The following is an 18,314-nucleotide window of genomic DNA, read 5'->3' as shown; positions in this document are numbered from 1 at the left end:
GTTCGATCAACTTATTATTTATTTATATATTTAATTTGATAATAGTTTTCATCATAAAAATTGATACAACAGGAACAGCCTAGTATCCAAAGAAGAAATGGTGCAACTGACTGATTAAGCAGTTTTAATTTGATGTAATTAAAATGTTTGTCACAGTACACCTAAGATATTAAACTTTTCAATACTAATATATAACAACGACTTCAGTCGAAAGAACATGTGTTTAAATAAGTTTCCTTTTTCATCAAACAGCTTAAAGGCGAGTTTATATGTTAACATAAAATGAATAACGGTCAATTCACATACTTTTTATAGTAATAAATTTTCTCAAATAATATTGCCAGATTGTTTATCGTAATATTAAAAGGGCTGAACCCTTAAATATTTTTATACTGTATAGTTTACGATAAGATGCCAAAATGTGAAACTACTTTACTGTTGATTATGAGAAAGGTTTTTTAACACAAGTCAACACATACATAAATGACAGCCAGTGAAAAAATTTCACTGGCTGTCATTTATGTATGTGTTGACTTGTGTTAAAAACCTTTCTCATATTTAATTTACCACATAGATTAAACTTTATTTCTACTTTACTGTTATTTTTTACTTTACAACGGTGGTAATATAATTGCCAGGCATTTCAATTAAATTGTACGATTAATTCTTTCACATGCACAGTGTATCATAAGGCATACTGAGCCCAGAGGCCATCTGATAGGCCTTTAATTGTTTTGCCCGCGATCGGACCCCTATCAGTCACCCGTCTCTGTTTATACGGTCCAGGGTATCCCCTCGACTGATAATATTCGACCTCAAAAATTGATGCTTTTATTAAAGCATGTTTAAAAAAATATCAACATATTAATGCGTAAATGAAAGGCCTCCATTTTAAGGTATGAATGACATAATTGTTGTATCTGCTTTCACAGATGGACCGACTTCAACTTTAATGATTATCATGGAGTATATGAAACGTGGTACACTTAAAGAAACACTACAGACACTCCACAAGCAGGAAGGCAGGGACAACATCGACTGGTCTCGTCGCGTTCACATGGCTTTGGGAGGGGCTCTAGGCCTCTATCGAATCCACAGTATGGTACCGCCAATGTTGCACTGTTGTATCGACAGCAAGAAGTTTCTAGTCGATCGAGCTTATGAAGTGAAAGTAAATATACAGTTTTGATATTGTGATAGTTGTTACCGCTGAAGCATGGGGGCACGTATATTATCAGTGTGTAAAATAGTAAAGTAATTTTACATTATTACATGACCATATAAATTTACACTTCCAGTACTGAATAGAGAGTTACAAGTGCTAAAGGAAACTTGCTTATCCTATGAAAGTATTACATTGCATTTCTAGGATGTTACCGGCAAAGGGGAAAACATACTTAGTACTTGCTTAGGTACCCGCTTTGGTACCGTACATTTGAATGCGGCACACTGATAATTTTCAAATTGAAATGCAAGTATATACTGTTTAGCCCTTTTTTATTTGCTCACGCTATATGCCTGTATATAGGACCCTAAACAGTGGCAAAGGGGGTTTAATGCACTGTTTTACCAACAATATGAAATTCAGGTCTACAATTTAATTAATTTCTTATTCATATAAATATAAGTGTTTTAACACTTAAGTGCAATATCAGATATTTATTTAGTAGGGTTGGCCACGGTCAAAAATTTTTTTCTTGCTGAGGTGAAAGGACTTTAGTTGGAGGTTACAAAAATGCATTTCGAAAATTCAGCTGAAGTCCGTTGCCATGGCAACGGCCCGATTTGTGTTTTTTACAATTTTAGCCTATTTTGGAGCTAAAAAAGTGAAAGTTGCCCTTAAAAGGGCGCCTCGTTGCCTTAATATACAAGTTGGTATTTAAAAATGAATTGTATCATAAAAAAGCCCCATCCTTGTTCTATCTACAAACGAAGTTGTGTTTCGAGATTCGTTTTTAAATATCGATTTCGGACCTGGCAACACTGCAAGTTTTTCAAATTTGAAAAATGCCATTTTTACCGATTTTGGCGATACGAAAAATAACTTTTGCGCTCACCTAGGATTTTGTCGTTATGGTTATTGGTAGAACATACCTTGCCCCCAACATATCTAATAAGAACAGCTTGGGGAAATTTATTTCTCTAAGGAATGTGTTGCCAGAAAAACATACATTTTGTAATCAAAATTCTCATAAAAAGAAATTTTGCTGCATTTTGCCCTAGATTTAGCACATGTGATGTAATGAGTTGTATGCAGAGTCAGTTTATCATCATGGTCAACTATTCTGAATGTTTCGAAACAATAAATGAAGTTTAATTTTAATGCGGTGTTGCCAGATGCCGAAAATTATGAAAGCTACATTACGCCAAATAGCCCAAATAGGTCTAAGTTTTCATGTATGAATCTAGTCAATCCAGTTAAATCACGGTCTATATTATTATAAATCATTTTATCATAATTTCACCTGTTCTGAATGTTTGGAAACAAAAAAGTTCATCATACAGTGTTGCCAGATGTCAAAACGTAGAAAAGATATGTAAAATTCTGGTTTACCCTGTGTACCATGTGTTTTCAATATATACAATTCTGGTTAACCCTGGGCACCATATTTTCATAAAAGGAATTTTTTTAAATTTGCCCCGAATTTAGTACATGTGATGTAATGAATTGTATGTAGAGTCACATTATCATCATGGACAACAGTTACTATTCTATATGTTTCGAAACGTTAATTTAAATGCAGAGTTGCCAGATGCCTAAACTAAAAAAAATATGACAAGTTTTTATGTATGATAAACAATTTCTTTGATGATGCATCTAAAATACAATTAATTTATAATAAATTACGATATGACCCTTTAACCATGTTAACCTATCTGTTTGTCAGTTGTGAATGTTTAACATAGTGTTGCCAGATGTCAAATACTAGCAGACATAGGAGGATTTTGTAAAAAATACACCATACATGCCATACAATCTCAGAGCTTTTTACCTAGCTGGGGAGTTTTCAACCCCCCGAGCTAGGTACTGTTTTGCTATCCGATTCTTCTTTCTTCTTCTTCTTCTGGCAACAAACTTCAAAATGCTTCTCCTCCTACATGTTACACCCTACAATTACGTAACTTTCACATATGTATAGGCTATATCCAGTGCCCATAGGGTGCAAGCAGAATTGGGATCAAAGGTCATTAAAGGGGCATTTTCGGTATATAACCAAATATTTTCAAAATGCTTCTTCTGCCACATATTACATAGCACAATGACGTCACTTACACATGTGCATCGGCTTTACCCAGTGCCCATACCTGACACACAGAATTGGGGTCAAAGGTCATTAAAGGGGTAAAATCTTACAATTATATTATCTGGACACCTGTAAGGGATATGGGGCTCAAACCTAGTGACAACAAATATCATGACCAGGGGAACATGTTGCAGGGGTCAGGTCAAAGGTCATGCAGAGGTCAGATTTTAGAAGTGCATTTTCTGGACATCTGTAAGGGGTACGGGGTCAAACTCGCTGACAACAAACTTAATGACCAGGGGAACATTTTGGAACATTTTGCAGGGGTCAGGTCAAAGGTTATCTGGGGTCAAATCTTAAAATTTCATTTTCTGGACATCTGTAAGGGGTATGGGGCTCAAACTCAGTGACAACAAATCTCATGACCAGGGGAACATTTTGCAGGGGTCAGGTCAAAGGTCATGCAGAGGTCAAATTTTAGAAATGCATTTTCTGGACATCTGTAAGAGGTACGGGGCTTAATGCCAAGGGGAACATTTTGGAACACTTTGCAGGGGTCAGGTCAAAGGTCATCTGGGGCCAAATCTTTGAATTTCATTATGGACATCTGTAAGAGGTACGGGGCTCACACTCAGTTGCAACAAACCTCATACCAGGGGAACATTTTTGGATCATTTTGCAAGGGTCAGATACCTCCACAACACTAACACACCCAGCTAGGTTTGTGGTCTATGACCACCATTTGCCACTAGTTAAACCTTGTACTTTACTTAAGGGAAGGGGTATGAACGTTTGGACAGTATTTATTGTGGGACATTAGAGCACATCAGACATATCGAATTGCATTCTGAATACGAAGAATGGCCTTCTGATATCAAATAATTTTGATTTTTTGAAATTTGCAATGTAATACACATTTTATGGCAAATCATTAAAATTGATATTTTTGATATTTAACAGTACTCGAAGTAAACTTTATAAATCTGATGATTTCTACCTAAAGTGTATGTAGGTGGGATGAAAAGCCGACGATCAATTGAAAATTTTGACCTTTCGTATTGAAGATATGGATTTTTTCCCAAAACACCAACAAAATTAGGTCTTTTTGGGAAAAAATCCATATCTTCAATATGAAAGGTCAAAATTTTCAATTGATCGTCGGCTTTTCCTCCCAGCTACATACACTTTTTAGACTATATCATTAAATTTATAAAATTTACTTCGAGGGCTGTTATATCTCGAAAATGTGAAAAATATCAAATTTTAATAATTTGTCATAAAATTTGTATTATATCGTGAATTTCATTAAATGAAAATTATTTGATATCAGAAAGAAATTCTTCGTATTCAGAATGCAATTCAATATGTCTGATGTGCTCTCATGTCCCACAAAAAATGCTGTCGAAGCGCTCAAAACGCTCATTCCAGTTCCCTTAACCACTTTAACATTGACATAAACTTTCCAGTAAACATGTTTACAAACAAAATTGTAATTTCATTACTTTAATATAAGTCCTCAGTATTGCCAATTTTCATTTTCATTTCAGATATTGCTGAAAAGTTGGAAAAGAAATTGGCCAATCAAATCTTTTCAATACACATACACTCTTTACCAGTGTTCCAATTTCATGATTATATGACCAGGTATTTGATCAAAAGTGTTCCAGAACATAAGTTTGAGTTTAACAAGACATTCTTGATGTACAGGCGTGGGGTATACTTGAAGTACAGGTATCTGAAGAGGGGAAGCAACGAATTACCCCCAAATCACAGCAGCAGGTAGTGGCTGGGCCGCCGAGTGTGAATAATTATGTATTTACTTTGTAAGGTTCGTGTTTGTTCTCAATTTTGGGGTGTTTTTCCCAAAATTTAACATTTGTGGTGATATTTCAAAAAAGCGACATGCCAAAGACAAATCGTTGGGCACATACTTTGTTATTGATAATGCAGTTCGTTTCCGCATACCTTTGTTACCATTCGCTTGATTTGGTGATTTACTAATATTATCAATTTTGTGACTGCAATTTGGCGTTTTTAATACGTTTTAAGTTTACCAATAAATTGAGAAAAATATCTGGTCATGGTCGTTTCAGAATTTCATTCTGATCTTCGGCTTTTGCAGGCAACAGAATGCAGATTGACTCACGATCGATGTCGTATTCCTCTATGTGGGTCCCTTGATGATAAAATTATTTTGAATTCCTTGTATTACAAATTTTCGTCTGAAAACAGGGGACCGTTCACAAACACTTGTAAGGGGGGCATGATGCAAAAAATTTCATCGCGAACATTTTCGGCCCCCCCTTTACAGACCACAAAATTTCAGTGCCCCCTTTTGACATGAAAATTATGGGTCAACCCCATAGAAAAGCATATAAACTCAATTTTCCCAGGAAAATTTCTGGTCATTTTTTTCAGGCCCCCCTTAGGAGGGTCAAACATTTTCAGCCCCCCCCCCCCTCTTTTATGCATCAGGCTCCCCTAACAAGTGTTTGTGAACGGTCCCAAGGGTTTCAGTTTAAACAAATAGTTTAAAGGGTCATATCATAATTTATTATAGTTTAATTGTATTTTAGATGCATCATCAAAGACATTTAATTTAGAGGTTTAAACCTTTGATCACAACACAAAAATTTGCGTACCTGGAATTTTCAGTCGACACTTCGACTTTCATCAGAAGACTGGCAACTCAATTCAGAGGTCAGCGACCTTTCTGGCACTTGACCCCAAAATCGGGTCATACACTCTAGGTAGCTTGTATCGGCCCCCGTCTCTGTTCAGCGATGGCTGGTTCACTCTGATATAGATGGCCTCCTTCACACCACGCTCAAAATATCTGGGTTCCTTGTCCAGAATTTGAACTTTGTCCAAGTCTATGTGATGGCCGGGAGACTCGATGTGAATATGTTGGGAGACCTCAGACGAGGTGGAGCTGGGGCGACGGTGTTCCAAAAATCTAGTGCGAAGTGATCTTTCTGTCTCGCCGATATAAGATTCGGAACACTGACCCTTACGGGTTTGTCCTTGGCATGGAATAAAATAAACCGGCCCAGCTATGTCCTTCTTCTCGGTTATGTCTTTTGGGGAAACAAGCAGTTGTCTTAGCGTTTGGGTAGGCTTGAAGCTCGCTCTTATCCCGTAGGTGCCAAAAGTTCTTCTAAGCGCCTCGGATGTACCTTTTATATAAGGCAAAACCACTTGTCCCTTTGTCTCAGTGTTAGTCTCACGATTGACTTTTTCTGTGTCTTTCTTGTCTTTCTTTGGTTTAACAGCTCTGTCAAAAGCCCAATTGGGATAGCCGCAATTTTCAAGCGCAGCGTTGATGTGCGACTTCTCCTCCTCCTTGTCAACAGGATTTGTGACTATGCAATCAGCCCGGTGATATAAAGTTTGAATGACACCAAGTTTGTGTTGGACAGGGTGATTAGATTGAAAATTCAAATATTGGTCCGTATGGCTACCTAGAGTGTATGACCCGATTTTGGGGTCAAGTGTCCGAAAGGTCGCTGACCTCTGAATTGAGTTGCCAGTCTGCTGATGAAAGTCGAAGTGTCGACTGAAAATTCCAGGTACGCAAAAATTTTTGTGTTGTGATCAAAGGTTTAAACCTCTAAATTATGTTTACTACCAACACAGATGAACTTTCATTCTAATCAAAGAAATTGTTTATCATACATAAAAAATGGTCCTATTTTTCATAGTTTAGGCATCTGGCAACACTGCAAGTTAAAGTTTCGAAACATAGAGAATAGTTGTCTATGGTGATAATGTGACTCTACATACAATTCATTACATCACATGTACTAAATTCGGGGCAAATTGGAAAAAAATGTCCTTTTATCTGTTTATGAAAATAGAGTGCGCACGGTAAACCAAAAATGTTATTAAAAACACAGGGTGCACAGGGTAAACCAAAATTGTACCTTTTCTACTTTTTGGCATCTGGCAACACTGTATGATGAACTTTTTTGTTTCCAAACATTCAAAACAGGTGAAAATTATGATAAAATGATTTATAATAATAGACTGTGATTTGACTGGATTGACTAGATTCATACATGAAAACTTAGACCTATTTGGTCTAAGTTTTTTTGGGCTATTTTGCGTAATGTAGCTTTCATAATTTTGGGCATCTGGCAACACCGCATTAAAGTTAAACTTCATTTATTGTTTCGAAACATTCAGAATAGTTGACCATGATGATAAACTGACTCTACATATAACTCATTACATCACAAGTGCTAAATCTAGGGCAAAATGCAGCAAATTTTCTTTTTATGAGAATTTTGAATTTTTACAAAATGTATGTTTTTCTGGCAACACCTTCCTTAGAGAAATAAATTTCCCCAAGCTGTTCTTATTATATATGTTGGGGGCAAGGTATGTTCTACCAATAACCATAACGACAAAATCCTAGGTGAGCGCGAAAGTTAATTTTTCGTATCGCCAAAATCGGTAAAAAATGGCATTTTTCAAATTTGAAAAACTTGCAGTGTTGCCAGGCCAGAAATCGATATTTAGAAATTTATTTTTATGATACAATTTATTTTTAAATACCAACTTGTATATTAAGGCAACGAGGCGTCCTTTTAAGGGCAATTTTCACTTTTTTAGCTCCAAAATAGGCGAATATTGTAAAAAACACAAATCGGGCCGTTGCCATGGCAACGGACTTCAGCTGAATTTTCGAAATGCATTTTTGTAACCTCCAACCAAAGTTCTTTCACCTCAGCAAGAACATTTTTTTTGACCGTGGCCAACCCTACTAAATAAATATCTGATATTGCACTTAATATATAAAATGATACAACTAACTAACTTATATCATATTTATGACATAACAGATTGCTGATTTGGGTTTCGTGCACACAAGAACATCTTCCGGTAAAAACCATGAAACACGGTCAATTGGCTACTCTGCTCCTGAACATATGATGAACGCATCCCTCCCTTACGATGAACGCAGTGAGATCTTCTCGTAAGTTTTAACACACTGATATCCTTACTGGACTTAAATAATATAAATAATACTACAAAATAATAATAAATAATGCAACCTTTGTTAGTGTTTATTGGTATAAAAATAAATATTAAAATTAATACTTTGTAATAGGTAGATATCCTCTAAAATGGTGAGTATACATCATACATGTACAGGGTGTCCCAAAATAAAGAGGCCCTCTTTGCGCCCTCTTTTTCTCCTATTTCTGAAAACTTAATTAAATATATTTTGGTATGTAAAAAAACATTGAGTCGTTAGCTTAAACCAAAACAATTTTATCAATCGGTTCAAAACTTTTGAAGATATGCTCTTTTAAAGTTTTTCACTCTGTCCACGGAGAAGGTTTGGCTACTTCAAAGATTGAAAAGGAGTACACATACCATGCATGAATATCAAACATTCCTCAATGATAACTTTATAAAATAACTTTATTTATGGAATGGGCTTTACCGGTGGGTTTATGGGCAATGGATTTTGTTAATAGTGTCATTAATTTGTGGGTAAAGTGGACCCCGAATGGGACTTCTTCAGGCCTCGAAATAAGAAGACAAATCCAAGGGTCCTGTGGACCCTTGCATTTGAAATTTCAAGGGTCCGACGTCGGACCCATGCATTTGAAATTTCAAGAGAGAGAATTAGCTACGACGATCACGGTATGTAGATTGTAGAAAATTGAGAACCCGGATTGAAAACTTGATGGGAACTAAAATGAAAGTGTACTCAGTGTGTGAACCTATTATGTGAACCAGATTTTCCAGTGGAACAACAAAACTAGGATTTTCTGCTCTTTGCTTGGTTCAATTTTTACGGGTCACGCGGACCCTTACCGTAGGAAATTTGCGGGTCCGTGCCTACTTTCACGGGTATTTGACGCAAGGACGCGCCTTATTTCGAGCGCTGGACTTCTTTTGCTTTACTTGCAATTACTTATTTTTTCTTGGTAATTTATGCCTTTTTGTTTTATTATGTTTCTTACTTTCTTACTTTGTTGTTTCTTGATTTCTTTTTTTTTTTTTATTTGCAACATAAGTCATTTCTCGTTTTCCCTAAAAGGCTGTTTGGTTTGTCTTTGGTTCTTCTGAACTGAGTTTACTGTGCTGCTCTGCCCTCTACCTGGTTGCCTCCTTGGCGAATACAGGTTTCAGCCCTGGTCCTCATTGCATCAATTGCGTTGTGTACCATACTTTTGCGCCGGATACTTGCAAATGCATTCAGTAATACGTTTGCGAAGATCTTAGATTAGGAAAAAAAGTGGTGTGAGGTCTGGTGATCGTGCAGGCCACTCCACAGCATGAGCCATCCCAACCACTCTGTTTGCTATCCGTGGACAGAGTGAAAAACGGGTAATTTTATTCAAAAGGGCATATCTTCAAAAGTTGTGAGCCGATTGAAATAATTGTTTTGGTTTATTAAAGCTAACGATTAAAGGTTTCTTTACATACCAAAATATATTTAATCAACTTTTCAGAAATAGGAGAAAAAGAGGGCGCAATGAGGGGCCTCTTTTTTGGGGGACACCCTGTATTATGTACAGGCTTTTTAATTGCCTATTTTAATTTGTCTTAATTTTGTTTTTAATAACTGCTGTTCATATTCTTGTGTTTTTAAAAATGTATTAATATGTATAATGCTTGTATTATGTATATGCGCTGTGATCGCTTGAAATGGCGCTTAATAAATGCCTTTGTAATAATAATAATAATAATAACCTGCTGCGGGATTATTAGCATTATGTTGAAGAAGAAAAACCTTCTTTTTTTTTTTTTAAATCGCAGGTTTGGTGTTGTTATGTGGGAGATAGCCACTTGCAAAGAACCGTATAAAGGTAAGTTTTATAATTTTACGTTAATTAAGGGTATGGTTAGATGTTTTAGTATTGTGTTTTGTACCTCACAACGAGATATCTACCAAAGTTTAAGGGTAGACAAGGTATTGTTTGTCGAAGCAGCCAAAAAATCGATTTCATTATCTAAATCAATAATTTTTTTGAAAAATAACACTTTGATGTTTTGCAAAAGTTCATTCTTCAAACCATATACTTTAAAAACTTGCTCGATTTATTGTTGTTAATGAGTTATGAACGTTTTTGTAAGTGTTGCAGGTGTTTCAGCCCTCTTTTCAGCATAACTCAAGAACCACAGGACCTACAAAAGTCTATCTGTGATATTTGAATTCTTTTATACACACTCGCTATGAAATGAACAATGCAATTTTTGCCACAGCTGAATACCATTCGCAAGATGCTGTGAACTACCAAATCGCAACAGTTTAAAATAGTGTTTTACCTTAAAGTTAACCCTATTCTTTTACCCCATCAATTTCGTGCCATATGGTACGAAATGGCTTAATATTCATGTAACAAAATGTTTACACAAATAAGGTCTTATCTTTTGAACAGTTCTGATAAGTTATCACTTCTCTATCAACAAAAAAACCTTTTTCCTATTATTACTACCATTTAAACATCATAAAATTGTTTAAAATGTTGGAAACTTGCATATTTTAACCATTGTTATGCCAAATTATGCCCTAAAAATAGCCCAATAATGTCCATATTTTGTTTTAAAAAAAATAGTCAAAATTTTACTATATGTAGAAACACAGCAATGTATTTAAAACTGCATGTAAATGCTACATTGATGTACTTATACACTTCAAAAATGTAAATCAAAATATTTTTTCATCATATTTGGCTATGAGTTCGTTAATTATGCATGAGCTAATTTACATAGTTAATTATATTTAACTTGTTTTTATAAAAGCTTACAGTCCACGCTTGATAATGGTAGGCCACTTATTGGTTTTTACCCAACCAACTGCAACGCAGTATATTATGAAGCCTCCATGCCGCTCAAATATAAATGTTTTGTACTAGCGGTTGCGATATTACCAAAAATAGTGTTAGCTTAGAAACACAAAATTTCACCTTAATTTTGGTCTATAAAAGTATAAAATTGAAAATTGGCCCGGTAAACACAAAAGTTCACCCTTATTTTGGGCAAAAATTTTGAATAGTTGAACATTGGCTTGGAAACACAAAATTTCACATTAATATTTCGTGATGATTTTGCGCGCAATCACAGTAACGCCCATCGGGAGTTATTTTGTCTTAAAAATTATAAGAAAAAATGGTCCCTGGAAGGAACATGAATCCAGTCCAAAATCCAAACCACAAAGGGGTAAAAATATTAAAGAAAACATTTCTCAAAAAAACTAAAAAATGTACACACCCTGAGTAAAGTATCTAATAAAGAGCTTTGGGGTTAGGACTCGCTAAATATTTAGGCGGCAAGGTAGGTACCAGGATAAATCACACGGCTTGGTAGATGCGTCTTGGTTCACTCGTCTCGGCTAGTCCCTCAGATTGGTAGTTCTGGTCATCTGCTCTTCATCGTAGATTTGGCATTGGTATGTGCGCTAATGAAAAGCTCTCCATAGAACTAGAGGTTCGACCAGGGTCTTATTTAGGCTTTCAGACTCAGCCAAGCACGAATATTATCACACCAACATCAAGACAATCAAAACCACAATTTACTGATATTTAAGTTATTTATTACCTTACTACATCTTCTTCATTCCGTATGAAACTTTATATTAAAACTAACAAGTGAACTGGGAGTAGAATAAACTCCATTATCAAAGTAATAATTAGCGAGAATTGTTCTCGCTCTAAACTAAGAAGTTGTGTCCAAATCTTGACGCACACGGAGATTTTATGGAGAGGTGTTATCTCTCTGAGTGACTGCTACAAGCTACAACTCATTCTCAGTTTGCGTCGTCCACAAGACCTCCGTTTACAAAAAGACCATTGTGACGTTTTACAATAGTCTAATCGAAATGATACGAGAGAGTGATTTCTCACTCGGGGGGAATGACACCATAATTTTGATTAAATAAATAAATGAAAATAGAAGGGCACGGGATATAAAATAATATATCGCCACAACAAATACATAACCGAGGGTAAATAATGCTGTGTAAAAAATGTCGCATGCGTGTATTCGATGCATTTAGAAGAGTATTATGATGGTTAAGGGGCTGCACAATAATTATGAGCCCCCCCGGTGGGGTTCAATTTCCAAATGGCTCGCCAAAAATCTTTTGGCCCGCCAAAATTGCTTGCCCCCCTCTCGGCCCGAAAAAAATTATTTGCCCCTCCCTTGTACATGCCAAATTTTTGGGATCCCATTTTACAAACCTTAAATGGTCTCGATACATGTTGCGAGCGCAGCGAGCAGGAAAATATGCATATTTAAGCGTTACCGTACTGTTTTCCTTTTATTTAAAAGGTGCCGCATGAATGTGTGCCAAAAATCGCTAGCCCCCCTCTCGGCTTGCCAAAAATTGCTTGCCCCCCAATTTTACCCTCCCCAGGGCTCATAATTATTGCACAGCCCCTAAGGTAAGAATGGTTAACTGATGATCACTGAAAAATGTAACAAGCCCAAAGCGTCATAGTCTGTATGTCTTTGTTATTCAATTTGAGAAAAAATCAGTCTAAAATGATTCGGTCAGCATCACTTTAAAACTGTTTCATTTAACCACATGGATGCTGCCTGAGGTGTGGAATTAATCAAGGGATAATGTCACAGAGGTCCTTGCCGCCTTGGCAAATATTCCCCCCAAAATACACATTGTTTATGTCAAATGAGTGTAGATTAGTGACATCATATCTCATAATACCTATGTTTGGTTGGTCTATGCTTATACCCCGGTATTATTATAGAATAAGGTGGAATGTCCCACTGAATGATGGGCCATATCTGAAATATAGATTTTTGAGGTATGACTTGACTGTAAAGAAACACTCCTAGGGAAACAAGTAAAATACAGACAAGACGGTGCGCAGATGGGGACAAAAAACAACAAATGTAGGCATTGAAGTAGGTAAAGTTTGATAGCCAAAAATGACAAATTTCAAGGCTCACAGAAGTGTTAAACCTGCAAAAACAACAGGGATCAATGGGAATACAAAAGTGCACTGGAAAAAGTGATGAAAATCACTGTGCACATAAGCAGGCACAAAAAAACAAGCAACCAATGTAGGCACAAAAACAGGCAAAGTTCGATGGCCAAAATTGTCAATTCCAGAGCCCACAGAAATGTCAGGAAAATAGTACAAAAGTACAATGGAAGTGATGAAAATCACTGTGCTGATAAACAGACAAGCAAAACCAAACAGACAAAAAAGCAACCAACGGACGTTTCGAACAGATAAACTGCTCTTCTTCAGGGACAGACAACAAAATATAAGTAGTGAACTTGCTTTTATTGAGTAAAGACACAGCTTATTTTGCTCTGAGCTTGTTGTCATGTTTGCTACTGAGTTCTATTTGAACTTGAGTTCTATTTGAACTTGAGTTCTATTTGAACTTGAGTTCTATTTGAACTTGAGTTCTATTTGAACTTGAGTTCTATTTGTTTTAAAACTATAGCATGTAGTTTTCTCTGTTTGATTATATATTTTGTTGTCTGTCCCTGACCAGATCATGTCACATTTAATAATATTTCTCAAGTAACACCATGGATACAAAAAAATCGAGTTTTGGAAAATATACATTCCTTTAAAGTATAGAAAAATACTTATTATTTTCAGACCTCAAAAGCGACGATGACCTACCACATTACATGGTCGAAAAGGAGGAAGCAGAACAAGTTCCTGATTTGCCCAATCTTCCAGGCAAATTCAAGGACCTGATCAACAAGTGCAGGTGTCGAACCCGGGATCTGCGTCCATCGGCTGCAGGTATGGGTTTTGTTTGTGTTAATATTGCAAGATATGTCAGTTACAGCCCGCTATGATGAAGATTCGCTATACCGAATATGAAATAAGGTTTGTTATACATGTCAAAGGTCAGCTATGTTGAATATACTAAATAAGGTTCACTATGTCGAATAAGAAATAAGGTTCGCTATGTCGAATTTAACCCAAACCCTAATCTTAACGAAAACCATATCCCTAACCGCAACCTAAGATATGTCCTACCTCTACAACCCAAACCCTACACCTATCCATATCCCTAACCCTAACCCTATGTCGAAGGTCCGCTATGTTGAATATAAGTAAGATTCACTATGTCGAATAAGAAATAAGGTTCGCTATGTCGAATTTAACCCAAACCCTGATCTTAACCATAACCCTATCCCTAACCCAACATAAGATCTGCCCTAACTCTACAACCCTATAGGCCTAACCCTACACATTAAATCTAGCCCTAGCCCTAACCCTAAACCTAGCTAACATTATTTCATTTGCAAAATAGCGAACCTTATTTCATAATTACTATAGCGAACATTATTTCATATACGACATAGCGAATCTTCGACATGTAGTGAACCTTATTTTGTTTTATATTCCACATAGCGAACATTATTTTTTTGACATATCGAACCTTAGGCCTATTTCATATTCGATACATCGAACCATCTGGTATAGGAAAATACCAGATCGACATAGCGAACCTTTAACATAACGACACTTCGTCATAGTGAGCCTTTGACATAGCGGGCATACACCGATCTGTCGGCCTTAAGCCTTTAGGAATGTGTTCGTAAGAGCTACTGAAAGTTTATAAACAAGATTTTTTAATGATACATAGTCTACTATTTGTTGCTAAAACGAAAGAAAGATGTTATTTAAAAATAATGGTTTCTATTTACATTTACAACATGTGAGACACTCAAATGAATATCCAGTGATTGATATGGCAAACTTTTATAAACTTCCTACAATATATTTTGTTCCATTTTATAGATTTAGTGGAAAAGCTGCAGGATATCGAGAATAGCATTGAAGATCAGGATGACAAGTGAGTAATGCTGTGAAAAAAGGATCATTTCACTTTTGTGTACGTTTGTGTTATGTGTTTGCAATGGCCTAGCCAGATTTGCGGAGATGCTAGCAAGGGAGGGTGGGGTTGGCCGGCGGGCTTGGAAATATATATTTAAGGGGCAAGTTTAATGTACATCAAAAGTCGCTTTTGGACGCATAAAGGGTACGTGTAGTCAGTTGGTTTGTACACTCTTGACGTCATACTGAGACGTGAGAACTTGCAATACACTTGTGATGGGAATGAAAAGAATTTTATTCTAATAGTCCTACTATGTTTTGATTCTATGGCAAATTATATTAAAACTTGCACTGTATGTATAGGGTGTGTTATTGTTGCTGTTGTTCTTTCGGCTAACAGCTGCTAACAACGGTGATGTACGGGACACATTCTCAGTGTTTTGCGGGGAGGAGAACCCAGTGGCGTACCGTGGCCGCTCCTACCCCGGGGGGCTAAGAAAATGTGAATTTTGCCGCCCCTTGCAGCAACAGCCCGAAAAGGTTGACCCAAATTTTTGCCAGCCAGGACGGCTCTCGAAAATCTAAAAGTGGGGGATGTGGGGGGGGCTAAAAATGTTCACCAATTTTTTCAAGTTACATTTTACAGGTGTTACACCCCCCTAATACCCACACAGCTTAGAGCTGTTGATAGTCAAAAAGGTATATTTTCATTAATTTTAAATAATTGTTCGCAATTTTTTCTTCATAATTATTCTTGCCGCCCCTTAAGTACCGCCCTTTTTTCTTTTGTTACTCTTTTTGCCGCCCCTTTATCTTCCGCCGCCCCTTCTTTTTTGCCGCCTCCGACTTTTACCCCGGGGGGCTAGCGCCCCCCCCCAAAAAACGCGCATGGGAGAACCAGCCGAGTAACCATGGTAACCACATGGCCAATATGAATGACTGTCACGTTGATTTGTTTGTCATTGGATTAAAGCTTTGCATTATGTGTTTGTTAGATATTCCTTGAAAGGAGTGACAATTAGGCCTATTGTTTCTTTTCATTTTGCAGTTGAGTACTGAAGACATCCTGCTGCCATCAAGTCATGTGGAAGTGTTTGAAAAGGTGTACATAAATTATTGGGTACAGCTAAATTTCAATAAAGAAACAATTATTGGTGATTAATAATCCGAAACTGTAGATATACTAGTACTACTTTAACAGTTTAACATTGGTATAAAAATGTCACTGTATCTTCTGCAGTTTATAGTTTCGCGGAGTATATGATGAGTAGTGTTGATCAGGGTCTGTGCACATAGTATCATTTTAATGTAAAGTATGATAAGGATATTTTCTCCATGTTAACGTTATTCATTCAGCAAGGATTTTATGGATCTCTTTTCTGGATGTAAAAACTACATTTGTTGAGATTGTTTAGTGTTCACTTGAAAAGGGTAAATTCGTGCTCGTACGTGTTCTTCCCCGTTTGAAGCGAAATTAATTTTCAAGGCAGCGGGCTATGACGTAGGTAAATGAAGCGGACACTATATCATGATCTCATTTACTTGTGTGACAAGTTTGACATTAGCAACAATGAGTTGTACTATTATTTACCATAACAATGCTGCATAACAATATGCAGACTATTGTTCTCATTTCGGAAACAAAGCTCACACAGTATTGTTATTCATTGCTTTGTTTTGTAATATTTCATCCAACTGAATATCGCACAGGGAAATCAGAGACATGAGTTTGTGGACTTAATACGGTTTATATGCTAGTTTCAGATTGATCACGATGAAATTCTAAGCTCAAATTATTTATTTATTTTTTAGGCCAAATATTTCTCATGATATTGATATACATATGAATTGTAATATCACAATTTACTAATATATAAAAAAAGAAGCGGCTGATTTTATCCATATGTTTAAAAATCATTAAATTAACACTAGTTAACACCCAAATGGGTCAATTCCATGCAGTTCTATTGATTGTCACCTATTTTGTTGCCTTTCTTAGGTAGCAAATTAAACAAAATATCCAATATAGTGCAAACTATTCTTTTGATGATTAGCTTAAACAAAGCAGGAAATATTTGAAGCTATTCACGGCCTATTTCCTCAAGGGAACCAATATATTGTCGCAAAATAACCAAAACAAAATCGCACTTTGTCAGATACGGCATCTGTATCAACTTATTACGTACTGACATGACATTTGCAATGTGCTCAAACATGGGGGGATTGTGTCCCTCCACATCCCACCCTTCCCTTGGGACGAATGCCCATATTTGCAGTTATGATATCGGTGTATACATGCGGGGATTGTGTCCCTCCACATCCCATCCTTCCCTTGGGATGAATGCCCATAATATTTGCAGTTATGATATCGGTGTATACATGGGGGGATTGTGTCCCTCCACATCCCACCCTTCCCTTGGGATGAATGCCCATATTTGCAGTTATAATATCGGTGTATACATGGGGGGATTGTGTCCCTCCAAATCCCACCCTTCCCTTGGGACGAATGCCCATATTTGCAGTTATGATATCGGTGTATACATGGGGGGATTGTGTCCCTCCACATCCCACCCTTCCCTTGGGATGAATGCCCATATTTGCAGTTATGATATCGGTGTATACATGGGAGGATTGTGTCCCTCCACATCCCACCCTTCCCTTGGGATGAATGCCCATATTTGCAGTTATGATATCGGTGTATACATGGGAGGATTGTGTCCTCCCCATCCCACCCTTCCCTTGGGATGAATGCCCATATTTGCAGTTATGATATCGGTGTATACATGGGGATTGTGTCCTCCACATCCCACCCTTTCCTTGGGATGAATGCCCATATTTGCAGTTATGATATCGGTGTATACATGGGGGATTGTGTCCTCCACATCCCACCCTTCCCTTGGGATGAATGCCCATATTTGCAGTTATGATATCGGTGTATACATGGGAGGATTGTGTCCCTCCACATCCCACCCTTCCCTTGGGATGAATGCCCATATTTGCAGTTATGATATCGGTGTATACATGGGAGGATTGTGTCCCTCCACATCCCACCCTTCCCTTGGGATGAATGCCCATATTTGCAGTTATGATATCGGTGTATACATGGGGGATCGTGTCCCTCCACATCCCACCCTTTCCTTGGGATGAATGCCCATATTTGCAGTTATGATATCGGTGTATACATGGGGGAATTGTGTCCCTCTACATCCCACCCTTCCCTTGGGATGAATGCCCACATTTGCAGTTATGATATCGGTGTATACATGAGGGGATTGTG

The 18,314-nt window shown here is 37.0% G+C and overlaps 1 protein-coding gene across 1 annotated transcript in view; it reads left to right on the top strand.

Annotated features, from left to right (window-relative positions):
* The window catches only part of LOC140164172 (mixed lineage kinase domain-like protein), a 38,385-nt gene extending 23,325 nt beyond the window's left edge, over positions 1–15,060 (top strand). The window contains exons 5-9 of the mRNA XM_072187413.1: positions 933–1,171; positions 8,090–8,223; positions 10,023–10,072; positions 13,844–13,993; positions 15,002–15,060. Coding sequence (XP_072043514.1) covers positions 933–1,171; positions 8,090–8,223; positions 10,023–10,072; positions 13,844–13,993; positions 15,002–15,060 — 632 coding nt within the window. The remainder of the gene's footprint in view (positions 1–932; positions 1,172–8,089; positions 8,224–10,022; positions 10,073–13,843; positions 13,994–15,001) is intronic.
* The last annotated feature ends 3,254 nt before the right edge of the window (positions 15,061–18,314 follow it).

This window comes from Amphiura filiformis, chromosome 11, assembly GCF_039555335.1.
Source record: "Amphiura filiformis chromosome 11, Afil_fr2py, whole genome shotgun sequence".
Taxonomy (NCBI): Eukaryota; Metazoa; Echinodermata; class Ophiuroidea; order Amphilepidida; family Amphiuridae; genus Amphiura; species Amphiura filiformis.
The sequence above is the reverse complement of the archived record's forward strand: the minus strand, read 5'-3'. Positions and strand labels throughout refer to the sequence as shown.